Source organism: Muntiacus reevesi, chromosome X (assembly GCF_963930625.1).
Source record: "Muntiacus reevesi chromosome X, mMunRee1.1, whole genome shotgun sequence".
Classification (NCBI taxonomy): Eukaryota; Metazoa; Chordata; class Mammalia; order Artiodactyla; family Cervidae; genus Muntiacus; species Muntiacus reevesi.
Genome location: NC_089271.1, coordinates 31,370,742 through 31,392,353, shown reverse-complemented (window position 1 = coordinate 31,392,353; position 21,612 = coordinate 31,370,742). Strand labels below are relative to the sequence as shown.

General features: G+C 36.2%; 1 protein-coding gene and 1 pseudogene across 2 annotated transcripts in view; both read left to right on the top strand.

Annotated features, from left to right (window-relative positions):
• Positions 1-21,612, top strand: part of DMD (dystrophin) — a 2,163,935-nt gene that overhangs the window by 787,122 nt on the left and 1,355,201 nt on the right. For both annotated transcript variants that reach the window (XM_065915496.1, XM_065915495.1), the window contains 4 exons: positions 814-927; positions 1,840-1,995; positions 8,157-8,327; positions 15,505-15,687. In XM_065915496.1, the coding sequence (XP_065771568.1) occupies positions 814-927; positions 1,840-1,995; positions 8,157-8,327; positions 15,505-15,687 (624 nt within the window). The remainder of the gene's footprint in view (positions 1-813; positions 928-1,839; positions 1,996-8,156; positions 8,328-15,504; positions 15,688-21,612) is intronic.
• LOC136155007 (small nucleolar RNA U3) lies at positions 17,737-17,853 on the top strand (annotated as a pseudogene).

The window sequence follows — 21,612 nt, the reverse complement described above, 5'->3', positions numbered from 1 at the left end:
TGCTTTTAAAGTCATTATTATTTGTCGTATTAAAGAGGGAAATTTCTGAGAAACACACATTTTCAACAGAAATCTAATTAAGAAAGGACAAAATAGCACATCTGGATAGCATAGTTGAATTGTAGACAGATAAAGAAGTTTGGCAAACGCCACACTTGAAATGTACCCCTAAAAGGAGCAAGAAAAATGGCATTATGTAAAAAAAAAAAAATAATGGGATGTACTTGGCTATTTACAAATGAATAAAAATGACATATTCCATTTGATCATTACATCAACTTGGTCGAGCAAATCAGAAATTAAAAGCACAAGTTTTCTTTCTTTAAAGATGACAACATCTTGGTCTGAAAGTTCTCCACTGGAGGGGCTATTTAAACTGTCAACTGTAGAAAACAATTTGTGGAAGTTCAGGTTTAGGGAGGCTATAAAGACACCATTACATTGAGTTTATTGTTCATAGTTTGTTTTATGTACTGTAAGGGCACATTGTTAGTATTATCATGAGTTGTTTTGTAACTTAAAATTTCTCTAGAGGGGGATATGATTTAATGTTCTCAAGAGTAACATCATAAAACCACATTTGGTAGTAATTTTTTATTTTTAACAATAGCAGACTTCATACACCAGTGCTTATAGAGCAGACCATAAAAATGCAGTCTTAGTGGAAATATTCTTTTCCTGAAGAGCTACTTAGAGATATTCTTCAACCATGGGAATTGTTCACGGGCTTGTGTTCAAACATATCACCATGATGAATTGTGTCGAGGGAAATCAGCACCCCAATAATGTGTTAAAATGGGTCTCTGATTCCAGAATCACATAAAAACTTTGAAGAAGTGGATGGCTGAAGTTGATGTTTTCTTGAAAGAGGAATGGCCTGCTCTTGGAGATTCAGAAATTCTTAAAAAACAGCTCAAGCAGTGCAGGGTAAGATTTTTATGTGACACTTCTTTATATGAAGACATTGATATGGAAACTATTATTTAATGTATCAATGGTTCTGAACCAGGGGCGATTTTGTCCCTCTAGGGGACATTTAGCAATGTCTGGAGACATTTTCATTTGTCTCCACTTGAGGTGGGGTAGATGCTGTTGGCTTCTAGTGGATAGAGGCCAGGGGCATATCTTAATATCTACAATGCAAAGAACAGCACTGCACAACAAAGGTTGAGAGATTGGGCTAAATAAGAGAGAAATAGACAAAATATTGTCTTTTATTCAACACTCACTTTACAATATTATTATGATATAGCATGCAGTTTAAGCTAAAGGTAAATGATTTTTTTGAGCTACTTGTTATATCTTATTACAGATTGTCAGTAAAACTATGTTGCTCTTTCCATGTATGTCACACTGTAGTGTAATATAAGACATGTATTTTGAAATAATATTTATTATGCCATTGTCATGCAGTGGGAGGAGAAAAATCTAGCTCTTTCAAGAACTTTCTTTGTGAATAAGAGCTTTAAAAGCAAATCCATTTTATCAATAACCTTCACAGCATCTTGCTATAAACTGCTGCAGCATACTATGTTGGAAATCAAACCTCCTTCAAAAACAGTAATTTATAAAGCTCATCATTGTTGCACTATTTTCAAACATGAAGTATTCAGTTTATTTGCTTTTGTAGCTAATCTAAGTAGACTATAGATATATAATTCCCCATTTCATTGAAACCATAAAAAAGGAACATTTTTTGCAGTATATATTTCAGATTTTAAAGGGAAAAATTCATGTGTAGTATCATGATTCCTAATTATATGTTTCTTTGTAGCTATGTTGCATTTCTAATTGTTGTGGTAATTTTTTCAGCTAACTTAAATTGAGTTGTTTCCTTAGCTTTTAGTCAGTGATATTCAGACAATCCAGCCCAGTCTAAACAGTGTTAATGAAGGTGGACAGAAAATAAAAACTGAAGCAGAACCAGAGTTTGCTTCTAGACTGGAGACAGAGCTCAGAGACCTGAACACTCAGTGGGATTACACATGTCGACAGGTATGTCCCATCTCTTTTACGTTGGCTTGCTCCATTTTAATTATGATTTCTTAATGTCTCCCTTCACCATGGACCTTTTAAAAAGTTCAGTCTCTGTGTTGATGCTTTAAAGTATGGTTAAGTAAAACTAGCCTTTGTCTAGCATATAAATTATTTTCATAGTATATATTTAAATGGTGTGTATTCATCTTATTGGAAGTCCTAAAATGATCTTATTGAATACAGCTATCATTCTGAATAATAAAGTGCTTTTCTTAGGCATTATTTTTCTTGAATCTTTTCTCCAAAAGACTGCATAACTTAATACATGTAATTAGATCAACAAAGACAGTTTACAATTCTATACTTGATACAGAAATAAAATGAATGAGTAATACATGCATATGTACAAATATAAATATGTTTCTCTTTTGATTTTAAGATTGATGAGTTTGGCTTCTTCAAACGTCTCTTTCAATAGATGGATTAAGATTGGGAAATAGTTGAGAATAGCATAGTAGAAAAAAATATGAGATAAATGTACATTCATATCTGAATTCCTCGTTTTTATATGGAAGAGTGTTTTATAGATATTTATTTCCAATTTCAAGATTAAATTGCAGAAGAGTAAATATTACATGCAAGTAGCATACATCAAATACTTCTGGTTCAAAAGTGAAATTTTGACCTAAAGCAATGATTACTTTTTAATACACCAATACCTTTTTTGAAGTTAATGAGAGGTTTCATTTTATGTGTATTAGAGCCAGTCAGTCTTTCGTTATTTCTAAGTAACCTTTCAAAGTTGAAAAGAAATCATGCCAAAAGGCAAAAACTAAATTTGAAAAAGAAAGAAATTGAGCTGAGGAAAAGTCAAGGCAAGTCACCCAGCTAATACCATCACTGACAAATGCTCAACTGTTCTATTAACTCACGGATGAGATAGCCCGGGGTCAGCTAGCTTGCATTCTTCTTCTGGATTAAGTCGGTTCTAGAAGGGATGTTAAGGAAAAAAAATAATATTACTTAGAGAATAGATTATATCATTGATGTTTTCCTGGAAGGCCAGTATGAAAAGGATTTGTTTGTTGAATGTTTTTAATGGATGAATAGAAAGAGCAGCACCAATTTATTTAGAGCAAGGGAGGAAACAATAGCAAAAAAAAAATCTTTATGCGAAAACGGATGGGAAAGAAGAGTCATTAATTTTCTTATAAAGCACAGTGAGGATTTACTATTCATACCAAGTACAATGGGGAGCTATTAGACGTTTAGGTATAGGAGTGGCATCATGTAAATATTTGCTATATATTCCTCTTATATGAAAAGACTGAAAGGGCACGAGTTGAAGCATGTAGGAATTACAGTTTTCAGGTAGGAAATAATACTGGCAAATAACAGGGGGAATATTAGTGGAGATTGAGAGACACAAAGAAATTCGAAATGTATAATCCTCTTGTGATTCTGTGCTTGGTTGACTGTCCAAACCTCTTCCAATAATTTTCCAAGTTCTTCCACTGAGACAGATGTGATTTGAATTGTTGTTGCTGTGATTCATTACTGTTTATTGTTTTTATGTACATTTTCCCATTATCCAGTAAGTAGCATGAGGAAGGGGGTGTGTTATTCTAGGCAACCTGAACCAGAGTGCTTGTGTCAGTCAAACTTTGTAGAGACTGTACTTCTGGCCACCTCCAGCAAGCTTATCCCACTCAATGTGATCATTTATTTTTCTCGTTTCTTCTAACCAGTTAGGCAAGTTCTTCCTTGTTGCATTTTTGATTGGGGCTTTCACACTCACTTCTACAATCATTACTCTTACTACTAACAACACCTTCCTTTCTTGATTTTATGTTTTATTCGACCCCGTTAGAAATGGCAGTACTTGATGAAAGTACTTGATGAAAGATAAGGCTTGTGGAAAGTTCAGGGTGACAGGGAGGGAGGGATCAAAGCATAGTCAGAGTTGTCTGTTTTGAGCAACACTGTTGGACACCACACCTTCTATGAAAGAAGGAAAATCTGTGTGCTGAGGGAGAAACATAATTGACCAGCTTGGTAGAATGATCAATGCTTCTACTTAAGTCATGTTTATTTTGGAGGCGTATACAGTCAAAATGCATCTGGAATCCAAGTGGGGTGTTTAAACTGAGCATATAAACTATATGCAGAGAAATAAAGATAACATCTGTGTAACTCCTATCTGACAATGAAAGAATTTGTCAGACCTACCCTCCATCTGAGTTTTTGCTAAGTTAGATGAAATAAGAACTCTTATGGATGGGGAAGACTTCCTTGTGGATGGAGAGGCAAACAATGTGTAAGGGAAGAGGCTCTGGACCAGGTTGCCTGGGTTTAGATCTTGCCCCCACCATAAGCTACCTCTGTGAGCCTGGAAAAGTCTCTTTATCTCTACACTTCAGTTTCCCAGTCTTTACAGCATGATTATATTACTACTTACTTTATAAGAATTTTAACATTCTTCTATAGTTAAATGAGTTATAAGGTGTGTAGTTCTATATCTAGCACAGAGTAACCACTATGTACATACTTGTTCAATAAAATAAACGAGAGATGAAATAGACATAAAGCTGCATATATAAAATTATAAAATATGTGTAATTTCTAAATAATGTATAGATATATATTTTAATTATAGGTGACTATAAATTTAGAGTTACCAAGAAACACTGGATTGAGTGTCAAGGCGGGTGCCATTCTGGCACCTTGCAGATCATTATCTTTCTCTGATTCAGTACATCTTTTGGGTTCAGTCATCCACAGACCCCTGGGTCACTCTGCCTCATTCCTTACATATTTTAACACCTAACTCACTGTTATTCCTGTCCTAGTTCTGGGTGATTTCAGTATCTTCTTAGATGGTTCTTCCCATTCCTGAGCCCTCAGTTACTTAATATCCACTCCAATGATTTTCATCTTCTACCCTGCCTCAGCCACCCACTCCTAGCTTCATAACTTAGACAGTGTCTCTAGCACTAACATCTTTGTAATTTTACCCTTAAGCATCCTGCCCTGCAGCCTCCAACATACACACAATACAGCCACTATGGAGCCTGTATGGGGATTCCTCAGAATTAAAATAGAGCTGCCCGAGGGTCTAGCACTCCCACTTCTGGGTATTTTTCCAAAGGAAACAAAATCAGAATTTCTCAAAGAGATGTCTGTACATCCAAATTCATTGCAGCATTACTCACAATAGCCAAGATAAGGAGACAACCTAAGTGCTGGTCAGGGAGAAACACATAAAGAAGATTCAGTGTGTGTGTGTGTGTGTGTACATATATACATACACACATATATACATACATATAGACAAAGGGGTATTATTCTGAGAAAGAAGGAAAGCCTGTGATTTGCAACAACCTGGATGAAACTTGAGGGTATTATATTAGGTGAAATAAATCAGATAGAAAAAAAACAAATACAGTCTTATCTCACTTAAACATGGAATCTAAAAATATCTAACTCAAGAGAGTAGAATGGATATTACTAGGGCTTAGAGAGTGAGGGAGATGAAGAGATTCTGGTTAAGTGGTACAGACTTCTCATTTATGATGAGGGAGTCCTTGGGATCTCAAATTCCATGGACAGTGGAGCCTGGCAGGCTACAGTCCATGGGCCTGCAAAGTCAGACACACCCTAGTGACTAAGCACATATATAGCCCATTTACAATATGACGACTATAGCTGACAATTCTGTTTTATATAAAGTATTCTATAATTTCTTTACATATGAACCTTGCTAGGAGAGTAAATCTTTAATGTTTTCATAATAAAAAGAAAAATGGTAATTTGTGTGATGATGAAGGCATTGACTAATCTTGTTGTCATCATTTCACAGTAGGTGTATATACCTTAGACAGCGTTTTAGCTCAATTGTATCTTAACAAAGGTTGTGGGGGAGTGGAGTGGGGTCGGGCAGTGCTGAATGGTAGATTTACAAATTCTGGAACAGGAAACATGAATAACTTTCTGTTTTATAAAGCAGCTGATGCAGTGTGATCTGCTGAAACTGCAGGGGTGGACTGGGCAATTTCAGGCTAGACAGTTGGCATTACTCAGGTAATAAAGGTGAAGGAGAAAGTATGATTTTAACCTCAACCTTTTCACAGAAATCCTTCTAAAATGTGAAACCACAGAAAATTCATCTCTTTCTGATCAGGTATAGAGCGGAATGTTAAATTTGGAAAAGACCTTGGAAATCATCTAGTCCAACTTTTAGGTTAATTAAGAAGTGGAGATAAATGGAGTGATGTTTCCAGATTCACTTAGCTTGTTAGTGATTGATTCCCGGTATCCTGATTCCAAAACTGGCGCTCTTTCCATTGCACTCATTCTGTCACTTCAAAATGACTTCCTACTTTTCTTTCCTTAGAAAATCACTCCTGATCCCTTTCTTCTGGTTTCGTTTTATAGCATGCATTATATATATATAGTTTTTTGCTACAAGTCTTTGGCTAAGTTTTGTTAGTCATTCTAATATTATTGCCACTGTGCCAACCTCCTCCAAAGACCAACCGCCTCCAAAGATTATAGCAGAATATCCAAGTAGAAATTTAACAGCTTGTTTACTTGGGCTTATTATAGGTTCATTGACTATGCAAAATCATCTTTGTACTTTAACTAGTATAATTGTTAGATATGTGGTTCTAGCTGTGTTACAATGAAACATATACTTATATTTCAATAGGTCAAGTTCTACTTTCTCCTAGGAGAGTAAAGTTCTTTAAGTAGCTTTAATTTAACTACATTAGGCTTAAGGTAGTTGTAAAGTATAAGAAAAATTAGCATGAACATGGTACTGCATATATTTTATATTTGGTAAAGTACCATGAAAATGTTGTTTTATTAAAACCATGCCTTTTATATTAAGACTTTAAATTACAGCTATATTATTTAAAAGATGCATTCTACTTAATCCCAGAGAGAAGAATAACATCATCTGAGTAGAGTTATTTTTTAAGGTAAAAGAGATGCACTATATATAGTTATTCTAATACTAAATTGAAATTTTCCCTCAGTGTGTTACAGCAGAGTACTTTGAATAAGCTATTAACATGCATGATCTCTTGGGTATTTTAAGTTTTGCTATCTTTCTAGTTAAAAAGTAATACATTCTGTTATAAAAGTTAGTATTACAGAAATATATAAGACTTTATAAAGCAAGAGTCTCCTATCACACATGCTTTTTTACACCTTTTTTTAATGTAAAATTATATACTAGGCAGTTTTCGCTTCAGTACAGATGCATCAGTGCCTCATGGTATCCCATTCTGTATGTGCACATGTGTATCCCACAATTTATTTAACTAATCTTCCATGAAAGCACCTTTGGGTTCGTTTTCAATATGTTGCTATCTTCAAAGCTGAATTGAATAGTGTACATGCAACTATGTACACATCATTTTATATGTGGGAGAGTAGGCTCAAATTGATGACCATTAAGGCATTTAATGCATTTTGCCAGTTTACTGTCTAAAAGGTTTTACTGTGGTGTATATTTCCTTCAACAGGTATGAAACCTTTGTTTTCCCACATCCCTATTCAAACCTGGCATTCTAATTAGGCTTTTTTCTAATCTCATATTTGAAAAAATGCTAATTTAACTTCATTTGCTATTATTTAACTATAAATGATACTGAACATCTTTTCACATATATATGGCCTCATTTTAATTTTATTTCTGTGAATTACATGACTGTATCTTTTATTCATTTTCCTTTTTTATGAGAATTTTCTATAGGTATATGATTATTAAGTTCCTTGGATATTTGAAATTGTAAAACAGCATCAAAGAGTGCAAAGAATTTCTACTTCTATGTATGCCAATAAATTCAGTTTTCCAACTGCAACGTATCATGAAAAAATGTTTTTCTTTACTCTCCATTTGCAGAAATGAATTACCATATACAACAGCTAAATTGTGGTCTTAGGGGAATCTGTTCATTATGCCAAGTAAATGCTTGTATCTTATTTTACTTATGTGAAATTAAGTGTATCCATTTGTTATGAGTTATTTTCCTCATTCATGCAAGCTATTTACTTCTAGCTTCATCTTTTCCAAGCTTTCTATTATTTACAGACTCGTCAATAATAGTATAATGATAATGTTTTATGACTTTCAATATTCATGCTTTACTTATTGGTTTGTTTTATGGAAGGTCTATGCCAGAAAGGAGGCCTTAAAGGCAGGCTTGGATAAAACTGTAAGCCTTCAGAAAGATTTGTCAGAGATGCATGAATGGATGACACAAGCCGAAGAAGAATACCTAGAGAGAGATTTTGAATATAAAACCCCAGATGAATTACAGACAGCAGTTGAAGAGATGAAGGTAAAAGAAACCAGATAAAACAAATTGTGATTCTGCACAGTCTGCTCTTTTCTTGGTTTAATAGTAGAGGTTGCTTTTTGGTTAATTTAGCTTCAACTTTGATATGCATTGTATAGAATGCTTAAACTTTTTATTTATTAATTTTATGTATTGTGGTCAAAACATAAATATTGATAATCACAGTTTGGAACATTTTCCCCTTGAAATTATGTACTATTAAGAGATTAGACTCAGCTACCCATATCAGATGTTTCTAGCTGATGCAAATTCAAACTGGAAAAGTGTCAAGTGTTGGTGAAATAACAGTTGAAAATGTCATCAATAGGCTTTGTTAATTTGGTGCTTTAAAGGGGTTTCTTACAATTTGGCAGTACTAAACATTTCAGCTGATGGTCTTTAATATGGATGAAAGACTGTATTTACATGAGCTTCTCTTGAATCAGTAAGATAAAATAAATAACATTGATTTAGGACCAAGGAAACTGATATATAGCTAGGACTTGCAGGTGAAGCCCGGTAATTGAATCTACACAATGGCATTGTAATATGGCCCTGGGCAACTCCATAGTCAGTGTAATCCTCTTATTTTTCATGTGTAAATCATCTCATTTCATAACTTGAAAGTATGAACTGAAAAATAAAACTTGCATGTAAGTAAATTGCCTACCTCAGAGTGAGCACTCAATGATTTGCAGCTATAATGATAAATATCTTCACATAGTAGCAATAACACATTATTTAACATTAGCCTAGGTGAACCATTAATAGATATTTGTTTGGTTTGAAGCCTCATGACAGATCAAAATCATTTTAGAGCCAAGCACTTGGGTTTAAAACCTGCTTTGACCCCTTGCCAACTGTGTAAACTTGGGTAAGTCACATAAACCCAGTGAACTTTCATTCCTTTGTTTGTGGTCTGGATATCACAATACCTACTTTCCAGAATCATGTGAAAGATGAAACATGAAAGTCTTAATATAATACACAAAGTAGATGCCCCAAACTAGTTAATTATTATTATTATTTTTACTATCATTGCTGCAAGGTAAGAAATTAATTATATGTACTTTATTATATAGTTTATATGTTTATTCAGTGAATATTGTAATTAAGAGCAGAATGTACTCACATGAAGTAAGTACAGATGTTTAGCTGTATTTTATAGATATTTACAGATATTTAAACTCAGATGTTTAAATATCAAAGGTATATTATGGCTTCAGTTACATGTAGAAAATAAAATTAAAATATAGAAGAGTGACTACATTTGGGAACAGTAATAGTGTCTAGAGTATTAAAAACTAGAAAATCATTCTCATCTAATAATATCATACACCATTTATCATGAGATATTCATAAATTCATGAATTCATTCATTTGTCAAGAAATATTGTATACTTACTGTGTCAAACATCCTTCTAGACGTAGAATATAGTAGTGAGCAATACATAAAAACCCCCTGACTTCTTACATTCTCGTTGGTGTCAGGGCAGGCAAAGAATGGAGAAATAAACTCATTTGAGATCATGAGAAGTTGCCTAAAAATAAGCCAATGTTGTGAAATAAATCATAGAGTCTAGTTGGGAGTCGAGGGTGGTGAGATGCTGTCTTACAAAGGGTTGATATGTAGGGTATTTGTGAGAAATTATATTTAAAATGAGGTATGAATTATAAGAAAAAGGCAACCTTACAGAAGTATTATCAGAGCACATTCCAGTCAGAAGGAAGAGTTCCTGCAAAGACCCTAAGGCTATCTGGGAAGAGAATGAAGCCCACCTATCTGAAGAGAGTAAAACAGGACAAACGACCTGTGATGATTTGGAGAGGCAAAGTAGGTATCTGCCGACAGCAGATTTGTGGAACATGGAGGGGTTTTCATTCTAAGTGAAATGGCAGAGCCGTCAGGAGGTCTATAGTTATTTTAGGTTTGACTGTGGGGAGGTCACCATGAGGGAGGTTACATCATTACAGAATATGAAAGCTGGAGTATATTTTGAAAGGAAACTTGTTTACACGTCTCTTTGATGGTCAGAAAACAGATATTCCTACATAGGTCAAATACTTTACTCCTAGTCATAGGCTTTATCTGAATATATTTCCCTCTATCCCTATTCCATTCGAAGCCACTCCCTCCTATGCCATCTCATCCCATTCCACACTGTCGTGTGAAGCCTCTGCCTGCCCACTGCCTTTGCCCTCACATCTCAGCCCTTCATGGCTCTTCTTACCATCGCGTCCTGTGCTGCGTAGCCACGGCTTCAGGTTCCAAAATAAAGAATCAACAGTCAGCACACGTTCAGCTGTTCTGTTTTTCCCAGTTCCTCCATTTGTCTCTGGCCCTCTTCCCTCATTCCTTGAAACCTTTGCTTATCTGGCTAACTGTTCAGTCAGATCGCTTTTTCTTGTCCAGTCCAGGAGAGTAGACTGTCTCAAATTTAAAACTAATTTATAAAAAATCCCTGACGTGAGTGGCCCAGCCCCTCAGCCCACATTGATTTGCATGTTTAAAAAACTGATCTAGCTACACCATCGGTGCATATGGGTGTAAGAATGAAAAGAGGAGCAGCTCAGACAGCCTGGGCCAGCAGCAGCAAAGGGAGTTGGCGTTTTCTGGTCTTCTGTCTGCCAGTCAAGGTAATTGCTTTGAGTCTCTCTGCCTACACAAAAGGGAGTGATAGACCCTTGTTCAGGCCTTCACCTGTGCTCATGCTGAGAGCACATTTATCTTTATTGCTGGAAGAGAGTGATAAACCTACTTTGGCATCTCTCCTCAATATAGTCAGACAAAAAGTAGAAACTTTCTTCTGTTTCTTTACTTTCTGCTCCTGTATTTTACTTGATAATCCTGTTTTTGACTTTTTTCTCTGTGAACAATGTTTTTTATATTAGCATCAAAGAGCCAAGGGAAGTGTTTGATTAGAAACATCTTATTCCAAATGTCTTTAGGAGGCCTGCAGTAAGTCTATATTGATTTTTTTATTTATCAATCTCTTTTAAAAAAATTCTGGAATTTCAGTTTTTCATTATTTTCTTTTTAATTTTTTTTTACAACATGTTAACTCCAGTCCTAGGTTTACCTGGACTTCAGTTCAGTTGCTCATTTGTGTCTAACTCTTTGTGACCCCATGGACTGCAGCATGCCAGGCTTCCCTGTCCATCACCAACTCCCAGAGCTTGCTCAAACTCATGTCCATCGAGTTGGTGATACCATGCAACCATCTCAACCTCTTTTGTCCGCTTCTCCTCCTACCTTCAATCTTTCCCAGCATTAGATTTTTACAATTAGTTCTTCACATCAAGTGGCCAAAGTATTGGAGCTTCAGCCTCAGCATCAGTCCTTCCAATGAATATTCAGCACTGATTTCCTTTAGGATTGACTGGTTGGATTTCCTTGCAGACCAAGGAACTCTCAGGAGTCTTCTCCAACACCACAGTTCAAAAGCATCAATTCTTCAGCGCTCAGCCTTCTTTAAGGTCCAACTCTCACATCCATACATGACTAGTCAAACCACAGCTTTGACTAGACGGACCTTTGTTGACAAAGTAGTGTCTCTGCTTTTTAAGATGCTGTCTAGGTTTGGTCATAGCTTTTCTTCCAAGGACCAAGTGTCTTTTAATGGCTGCAGTCACCATCTGCAGTGACTTTGGAGCCCGTGTAAATAAAATGTCATTGTTTCCCCATCTATTTCCCATGAAGTGATGGGACGAGATGCCATGATCTTAGCTTTTTGAATGTTGATCTTTAAGCCAGCTTTTTCACTCTCCACTTTCACCTTCATCAAGAGGCTCTTTAGTTCCTCTTCTCTTTTTGTCATAAGGGTGGTATCATCTGCATATCTGAGGTTATTGATATTTCTTCCAGAAATCTTGACTTTAACTTGTGCTTCATCCAGCCTGGCATTTTGCATGATGTACTCTGCATATAAGTTAAATAAGCAGGGTGACAGTATACAACCTTGACATACTCCTTTCCCAATTTGGAACCAGTTTGTTGTCCCATGTCTGGTTCTAACTGTTGCTTCTTGATGAGTATACAGATTTCTCAGGAGGCAGGTAAGGTGGTCTGGTATTCCAGTCTCTTTAAAATACCTTCACTTAATATACATGCATTTGCTGTTCTCATTCTATGGGGGACAGGCTAGAGCAATGATTCTCGCAATGAAGTGAACATCAGAATCACTTGGCAGGCTATTAAAACAGAGTTCTATGGCCAACCCTAGGATTCCTGATTTAGTGAATCTAGGCTGGACCCTGAGAATTTTAATTTGTAAAAAGTTTCCAGGTCATGCCCAGGAGTAAATTTGGTGGTTCTAAGGAACCATACTTAGAGAACCACTGGTTCAAGATACTGGCAATGAAAGGTGTCTCAGATTATGATGGTTAGCTTCATAGAAATATATAGAACAGGGGACTTCCCTGGTGGTCCAGTGGTTAAGAATCTGCTTTACAGTACAAGGGACCCAGGTATGATCTTTTGTCTGTGAAAATGCCATATACCATGGAGCACCTAAGCCCATATAACACACTACTGAATCAGCACTCTAGAACCCACGAGCTGCAACTAGTGAGCGTGCACACTGTTTCTACTGAAGCCTGTGTGCCTAGAACCTGTGCTCCACAACAGGAGAAGCCATCACAATGAAAAGCCCACATGCTGCAACTAGAGAAAGCCCACGTGCAGCAATGAAGACCCACCACAGTCAAAAATAAGTAAATAAATCTTAAAAAAAATTATATGGAACAAAAGCTACCACTTGTGAGGAGGATTATGCCTAAACTATACCATTTAGTCTTCTGTCTTTAGAATGTAGAAATTATCAAACTCAAATCCAAATCCTACAACATATTTGAATACCCTTTTAATCATATAACCCATGGTTGCCCATGGTGTGTATTCTCCCTCATTACCAAAAGAAATAAACTCAGCTTGTTCAACTGGGGGATTGTTGTTGTGTGTTACTATGAAAACTAACCTTGAGATGAGCTTTCAAGCCTAAGTACAATAGAGGAATTGCTCATGGTCTCCTTTTCTCATATCTTTCTTCTCTGAACATTTTGAAATTATAAAACTGATTTAAAAAAGAAGAAGTTTTGAATGTCTAAGTAGCAAGGGGAAATATTTCTCATTATGCATTTTTAATAGTTGCATGGGTTGTTCATAACTTGTATAAAATGCAGTTTCATTCACTGGATGCACTGGATCATGTTTCTCCTCCTCATGGAGGATTTGAGATGGGCTTAAGACAAGCTGTGTGAAAGATGAGATGCAACTCCCAGGATGATTTACTTTAAACTCACTGAACCTCAGGTCTTGAATGTATAACATAAAGAAAACAAAACTCATTTCACACGATTCTGTTAAAGCTCCAGTGAGTTCACACATTTAACATGTCATGGCACACAGCAGCACACACCAAGTGATTAATACTTATCAAAGTCTTTTTAATGCTAAAATTACAATAGCCAAAATATGATTTGTGTTGAACAAATTCCATGCTCAGTGTCAAAAGACAGATTTATTTTAGAATTTTGAAATAAAATTTCAATTGATTAAAATCAGTGAAGGAAATCATTTAATAGTCAAAAGAGCTTGCATTTGCCATCATATTTTATACATTTTAAGGCAGTATGGGCCTAAATCCAAAGACAAAACAGGATCATGTTGAAAAGTAGAAAGGCATTTTATAGCTGACTTTGTCCATTTACCTGTGAGAACCTGAATTTCTTTACCTGAGTGCTTCTGAGGCCACCGAATCCCACTTTTTCCATCTGAGTCTGGCTTCACATACCAGGAAATTAGCATTTCCCCAACAGTGTTCAACCAGTGATGGGAGATTATGTGTGAATTTCTCAGTGCCCTCACCCTTGACTGGGATAAACCTGAGCCATGGGTTTCCCACACTTCCCAGGTGGCTCAGTGGGAAAGAATCTGCCTACCAACGCAGGAAGATGTGGGTTTGATCTCTAGGTCGGGAAGATCCCTGGAGAAGGAAATGGAAACCCACTCCAGTATTCTTGCCAGGAAAATCCCATGGACAGAGGAGCCCAGCAGGCTATAGTCCATGGGGTCGCAAAGAGTTGGACATGACTGAACAACTGAACACACAGACACACAAATCCACACCCACACGTACACGTGTTTCATAGACCTTCCTAGCAGGATTAAACTTGTCACCAACAGCAGTTGCTGGGTTTAATAAGTATACCCTTCCAATCTCCATTTTTTTCCCCATTCCCTACCTCCCTACGACTATTCCCTTCACATCACACATAAATGACTTCGCTTGAAAGCTCATCTCAAGTTAACCTTCGTTGTAACACACAGACCAACAGCAACACTCTGTAGTTGTACAAGTTGAGTTGATACTTTGGCAGTGAGGGCGAGTACACACCAGAGGCCACCATGGGCTATATGAGTAAGTGGGTATTCAAACCTATTGTGGGATTTGGTTTTATGTTAGATGATTTAAGCAGGGGTTGACCTAAGGGAGAGTTTAAGGGCTTTGCTTTGGATTTCATGTTGTCACCAAGTAGGAATAATTCTATGACTGGGTATCTTAATACATTTTTCCCGGAATGAGAAAAGACTAGAGTGATGCTGAATGTATAATTGATAAAGACGCAGCAGTGACTGAATAACCAGGATAGGGAAGTATCTGACCTTTCTCTTACTTGCTTTCAGCTACTTAACACTTTTCTGTTATAATATGTTCCCAAATACAGCATTAAGAAGACATTTCTGTTAATTATCTTTTGATTTAAATAATGATATTTGTACTGATTTCATTATTCATCCAACTGAGCAACTTATAAGTGGTTTCCGTTCTGGCCTATGAGTGTTTTTGAACCTAGTTAGCATTGAAATATTTATTTCTTGCTTATTTTGTGTGTATGGATATATGTGCATGTGTTCTCCACAAATACACATCTGCATACAGACTACTTTTCAAACTATTCTGATTAAAGATCTGTTATATTCTGAGTATATTTTTCTTGCAAGTTTCCAATTGTAACCAAACTGAAATTTGTGGAAGTGATTGGAGTCAGTATTGAATTTTTATTAATCTCATTCTAACAGAGACATTACAAGAAAGAAAGAGTATGATATGTAGAAATGCATCTTAGAAGTCAAATCATTGCCTTGCTATTAAGAGAGCATTTTTTTTTTATTTTTCAGAGAGCTAAAGAAGAGGCCCAGCAAAAAGAAGCAAAAGTGCAGCTCCTCACTGAATCCGTAAACAGTGTCATCGCTCAAGCTCCACCCGCAGCACAAGAGGCTTTAAGAAAAGAACTGGACACTCTGACCACCAACTACCAGTGGCTCTGCACCAGGCTGAATGGAAAGTGCAAGACGTTAGAGGTCAGTCACTTTTCTTGATCTTTGTCAGTTACTACATGTTAACTTATGGTTGTCTGTGAAGCATAAGGATTAAGAACATGATCTCTGGTTTAAGGACTATTTAGGCTCAAATTCCTCAGTCAGGCTAACTTACAAGTTAGCTACTGGGGGCCATTTGCTTAACGTTTATAAACGTTTATAAACCATTTGCTTAATGTTTATAACGTTTATAAACCATAACGTTTATAAACGTTTGTAAAGTTATAAACTTCCTATCTGTAAAAAGGACTTAAAAATCAAAGGATGTTGAGAAAATTAAATGAACTGTTATTCTGTTTAAAGTACAGAGGGAGGCTGAAGAGGGAAAGGATATATACATGTGTGTGTGTGTATGTTTATTTAACTATGACTGATTTGCATTGCTGGATGGTAGAAACCAACAGAACATTGTCAAGCAATTATCCTCCAGTTAAAAGGAAAAGAAAGTATTTAGCCTAGCACTCAATAAATGTGAGCCGCTCCCTGTCTAGATCTTTTTATTATGATAATTATTAGGCCACAAAATCCCATGAATAAGTTTTCTCAAAATTTATATTGGGTTGGCTAAGAAGTACATTTGGGGTTTTTTATAAGCTGTAATGGATGTACCCAAATGAACTTTTTAGGTAATAGAAACTGGTATCTCAATTGATTACCATGTAACTGTATCAGAAACAAGCTATGATTCTCGCTGTGAAAGTATTGTTTACTAAAAATGGGTATATTGTCAAGGAGCACAAAACTTAACCTGCTATCAAATGCTGATGCTACCAGATACAGCAGACTAGTTAGGCTTTAAGTGCTTCCCTGGTAGTTCAGTCAGTAAAGAATCTGCCTGCAATGCAGGAGACCTGGGTTTGATTCCTGGGTTGGGAAGATCCCCTGGAGAAGGAAATGGCAACCCACTCCAGTATTCTTGCCTGGAAAATCCCATGGACAGAGGAGACTGGCAGGTTTCAGTCCATGGGTTGCAAGAGTCAGACATGACTGAGCAACTAAACCACCACCACCAAAGCTATATAAGTATCTCATCAGGGAGATTTTCTGGGAAGAAAGTTTATCTTCTTATAATTGTTTTTATTGATTGCTGTGCCCTACAGAGTTCTTTACAAGACATTGTCTACCTAGCATTTTTTGGACATTTTACATAATATTTATTATCATAAGCCCTGCTTTATCTTTTCGACATGCCTTAGTCCTTAGGTTATGATTCTCTGAATATGTCTGCTAAGTAATTCAAGTGTCTCAATGGATTACCACGTAACTGTATAAAAAACAAGCTATGATTCTCCCTGTGAAAGTACTGTTTACTAATAATGGGTATAGTGCCAAGGAGCACAAAACTTAACCTACTATCAAATGCTGATGCTACCAGATTCAGCAACTAGTTGGGCTTTAAATAAGCCAACTTCTCCTGCACAAACTGAATCATCTTTGTGCATATTATTGGTAAAGAATCCATGTATACCATTATTGTTGACAAACGTGATTGTTTATGGAACGTTTTTATATTTAGAGTTAGATACAAGACATGGGCTTCCCAGGTGGCTCAGTGGTAAAGAATCTGCCTGCCAATGCCGGTGACAGGAGTTCGATCCCTGGGTCAGGAGGATCCCCTAGAGAAGGAAATGGCAACCCACTCCGGTATTCTTGCCTCAGAAATCCCATGGTCAGAGGAGCCTTGCGGGCTAGAGTCCACGGGGTCACAAAAGAGTTGGACACGACTTAACAACCAAACAACAGCAATAAGTCATACCTGTAGAGTTGTTGTTGTTCAGTTGCTAGGTCTTGTCCGACTCTTTATGACCCCATGCACTGCAGCACCCCAGGCTTCCCTGTCCTTCACCATCTCCCGGAGCAAACTTATGTCCATTGAGTCAGTGATGCCATCCAACCATCTCATCCTCTGTCGTCCTTTTCCCCTCCTGTCTTCAGTATTTCCCAACATCAGGGTCTTTTCCATTGAGTCAACTCTTTGCATTAGGTGACCAAAGTACTAGAGCTTCAACATCAGTCCTTCCAATGAATATTCAGAGTATACTTTCAGGGATCATTTCTATAGTTCATTACTAGAGAAGTTTCTTTGAATGTGTAGAGCACCAGTAGAGCAGACCTTTAGAAATATTAAAATAATATCTTTTGCTCTGTACTCAAGATTACCAATATTGCAACTCCCAGGTTTCTCCATTACCAATTCTACTTCCATCTTTATTTATCAGTCCCTGTTCTTTTTTTATCCAATTTACTCCTCACACATTTGACTAGTGCCTTAATAGTTCCCAGGAACTATCATAGCTGCTGAGGATATAAAGGGGAATCTCTTTGATTCATGCCATGTCAATGCTACAGAAAATAAAGAACGGAGGGGAAGAGATGGCACTGATAGTTTCCAGGAAATCAGAACTGAGTCACTATTTGGTTATACGAGAGAAGGACTCTTTATATCTAGGAAGTTGCTTTCTGCTAGTAGTCAAATAAAACATTTTAATATTATTTTCTTAAGTTCTTAGTTTCCTTACACCTTCATTGTTCTTTGCTTTGTATTATTCAAGTTGTTCACTTAAAAATACACTACTCCTCCAGGAATCTGTTTTGGGGTATATTTTCCAAAGAAATATTTTCTTTTTGTATTAAGAACAACATTTTTAATCGTTTTTAATGAATTATCCTCTAATTTCTCATCTGTAATGACACTTCTAAAGTTCCTCTTTGTATTAAAGTTATCAAATTATTTAGCCTGTCTTTATTCCTTCTCCAGTAGTTTGGAATACATATACTATTTATTTTATTTTAATGGGACCCTTAATTATTATCTTGAATACCTTGGTCATAGTATCCACCAATAATAAATATTTCCGTGCACCTCTCTAACAATGATATAGCAGAACCACTAGAATCGTTTAACTCTGAATTTACTTCCCATCTTCCATATTATTGTTGTGCCTTATTTATTATTCCCCTAAATTATCAGTGTCATTGCCCCTGTGTTGTTGAAATTATTATTTATTTAAATTTGCCACCACTATTTTACCAATTTCTGTGATACTTTTTCCTTTTTCGTATATTTCTTTTGCTTCTCCTCTTTCATTGAGTGTGACTAGCAAGTGCTCTCAGATTTTATATGACTAAAATTACCTTTTTGCCCCCTAAGTGTTGAGAAATAGCCTAGCTGAGCATATAATTATGCTCGGGGAGTTATTTTTTACAACAGTGAAAATGGTATTCTATTTTCTTCAGAAATGTCTTGCTGTCAAGAAATCTGCTGCCAAATCATTATTTCTTTTCAGTTTTCTTTGGTATGTTTTCATTTTCTCTTTGTCTTTGATGCTTTGCAGTTTTAGTCTATTTTTCTATGTATAGTTTGCTTTCATTTATACTTTGTCACCCGGCATATTAATAAGAACAGAAAAAATATTTCTCTTTTTGGTGGTTTCCAAAAGTTTTAGAGAGACATTTTCTTTCTCCCAATCTCTCCATTCCTTCCTAGGAGAACCTTTATTGGATCTATGAAGAATCTCCCCATCCTGTATTATGATTCTTGATTTCTCTTTAATATTTTCTGTATTTCTATTATTATTTATTGGGTTCTGGGTAATTTTCTAAAATTTGTCTTCCAGTTCTCAAATTCTCTTTTCAACTGCCTAGGGCATAACTTAATCTTTGATATATAAATATATTAATCTCCATCTGTATACACATCTATCTGTGTGTGTGTGTGTGTGTATTTTTTTCCAAGGGCCATATTTTCCATTTCTCAAGGTTTTACTTACTTGTTTTGCAATCCTGTCTCTTCTTTTCTACCATCTTCAGCTTTTTTGTAATTATCTCTGCTTTTTCCTTGAAATGATTTAAATATATTTGGTTGAGAAATCTCAACTTAATGAGTAATAAGCATGAAACAGTTTTATTTGTCCAATAACTAAAACCAACCAGGTTAAACTCCATTTAAGCCTATAGTTGGCTTTTTAAACAGCATTTCATTCTGATACCATCTGTTTTCATTTACTTTTACTTATTAAAATTTAGGCTGATAAATTTTGATCTCATACTTTATTAAAATCTTCCACCAATTTAATCTTGTGGATTCAGTAATTTATACACAGGTGGGAGTGAGGAAAAAAAATGAGTTTACAGTTTCTTTATCTCAATTTCTGGATAATAATCTTCTAATTTTGGTATATGGGAGGATAAGGAAGGAAAAACACACCCTTTATCTGATGTTCTTTTCTTGGCTGGGTGCAATTGCTATTAACATTTTGTTAACACCCACACACATCTGTGATGATTTGTCTGTTTTCACCAGACTCTGTAGGGTATCACTACTGATCTGGCTTGTTCTCTATAGTTGTGTTCTGATGGAGAGCCCAGTTGGTCTTATGCATATGAACTGTGAACCTGAAAAAGTATTTCCTGAGCATACATGATAACCTTGGAGACTTCAACAGGAATTTCAGGCTGACTCTTGCCAGTAGCCTTATAACACAGTGCAAATTAAACCCTTTTTGCTCAGGCTTTGTGATACCCTGGAGTCTTACCCACCACCTCCCAAACCAGCCTCTGGGCACTGGCAGGTCCCATATTGCATAACGCCTAGGAATGAGGAACGTGAAAGAGTTGTCCTTGATTCCTTTCCCATACCAGCAGTTCAATAGGGCATGCAGGTCAGCCATTCCCTTCTGAATATTCACACACCCTTGAAGAACAGTGCTCTTTTATATCTTGTAAAGGAAAGGGACCAGATGCGTTTCCTCTAAACATCCTCATAAAAAGGCAAAAAAGAATTGCCTAACTTTTCAAATTCATCTCTATTTTTGTTCCCCCAGTTCTTGCCCATTAGCCCTCTCTCTCTCTCTAATGAGAGCTTGTAGAAACATCTAGCAAAAGTTTTGTGAACATGGAATGTTAAGTATGAATTCTGGTTGTTAGTCTCAAGAAAAGTAGATCCTACTGGCAAATTTTATCACCAAGCTAAACTTATTAAATATAAAATTCTTTGAATGAATCTATTATCTTTTATCACAATGGATGGATTCTACTATTTGTTACAACTATTAACTCCCTCTAAAATAGTGAGTTTTATCATGTGATTTGCAATTTTGTGTTTGTGAGCTCATCTATAGTAGGAGTTGTAGTTTACTGGAAGTCCCTTCTGTGCTAGGCTATTGGAGGATCCTTAAGAGTCTTCTGTTTGTCTCTACCACGGTCTGAGAGATGTTATGTTCTATCCTCATGTGTGATATAAACTTAGGTTTCACTTTCTTATGTGGGAATACTTATTTTCCAATCAAAATCCAAAGGATTCTCAGCTTTCTTGCTAATTTCTTACACTTATATGTATGGGGATTTTTTAGTTCTTGTTTCCAGGATAGGTGACACCCAGCTTTATGCTTTTTATCTCCCTGGAATGCATGACACCAGTACCGCTTTTCCCATAGCAAATTTGTTTTGAATACCCCAGTTCTTATGTTCTGATATGGCGGTATTTTTGTTAAGCTTAGCTTCCCAATCTTTACTGTTTATACTACCTGGGGACTTTTCATACTTCTTTTATAAATCAGCTATGAATTTGAAATACATTTTAAATACTGTTTCTAGAGGAGCTTGGGCTACAGTCCATGGGCTCCCAGAGTCGGACACAAGGGAAGCAAGTCAGCACACATGCATGATTTTAATATGACCAAAGCAGGTTGTGGGAAGGGATTACCAAATCAGCTCCATTTACCTTTTTTTTCCCCAATTATTTTTATTAGTTGGAGGCAAATTACTTTACAATATTGTAGTGGTTTTTGCCATGCATTGACATGAATCAGCATTTACCATTTTTAATGGAAGTCTCTTTTTCCTCTTGTACTTTCTTCAAAGCCACTTTGAATTTGGTGATTTCAAAGTAATGTTAAGTTCCAAACT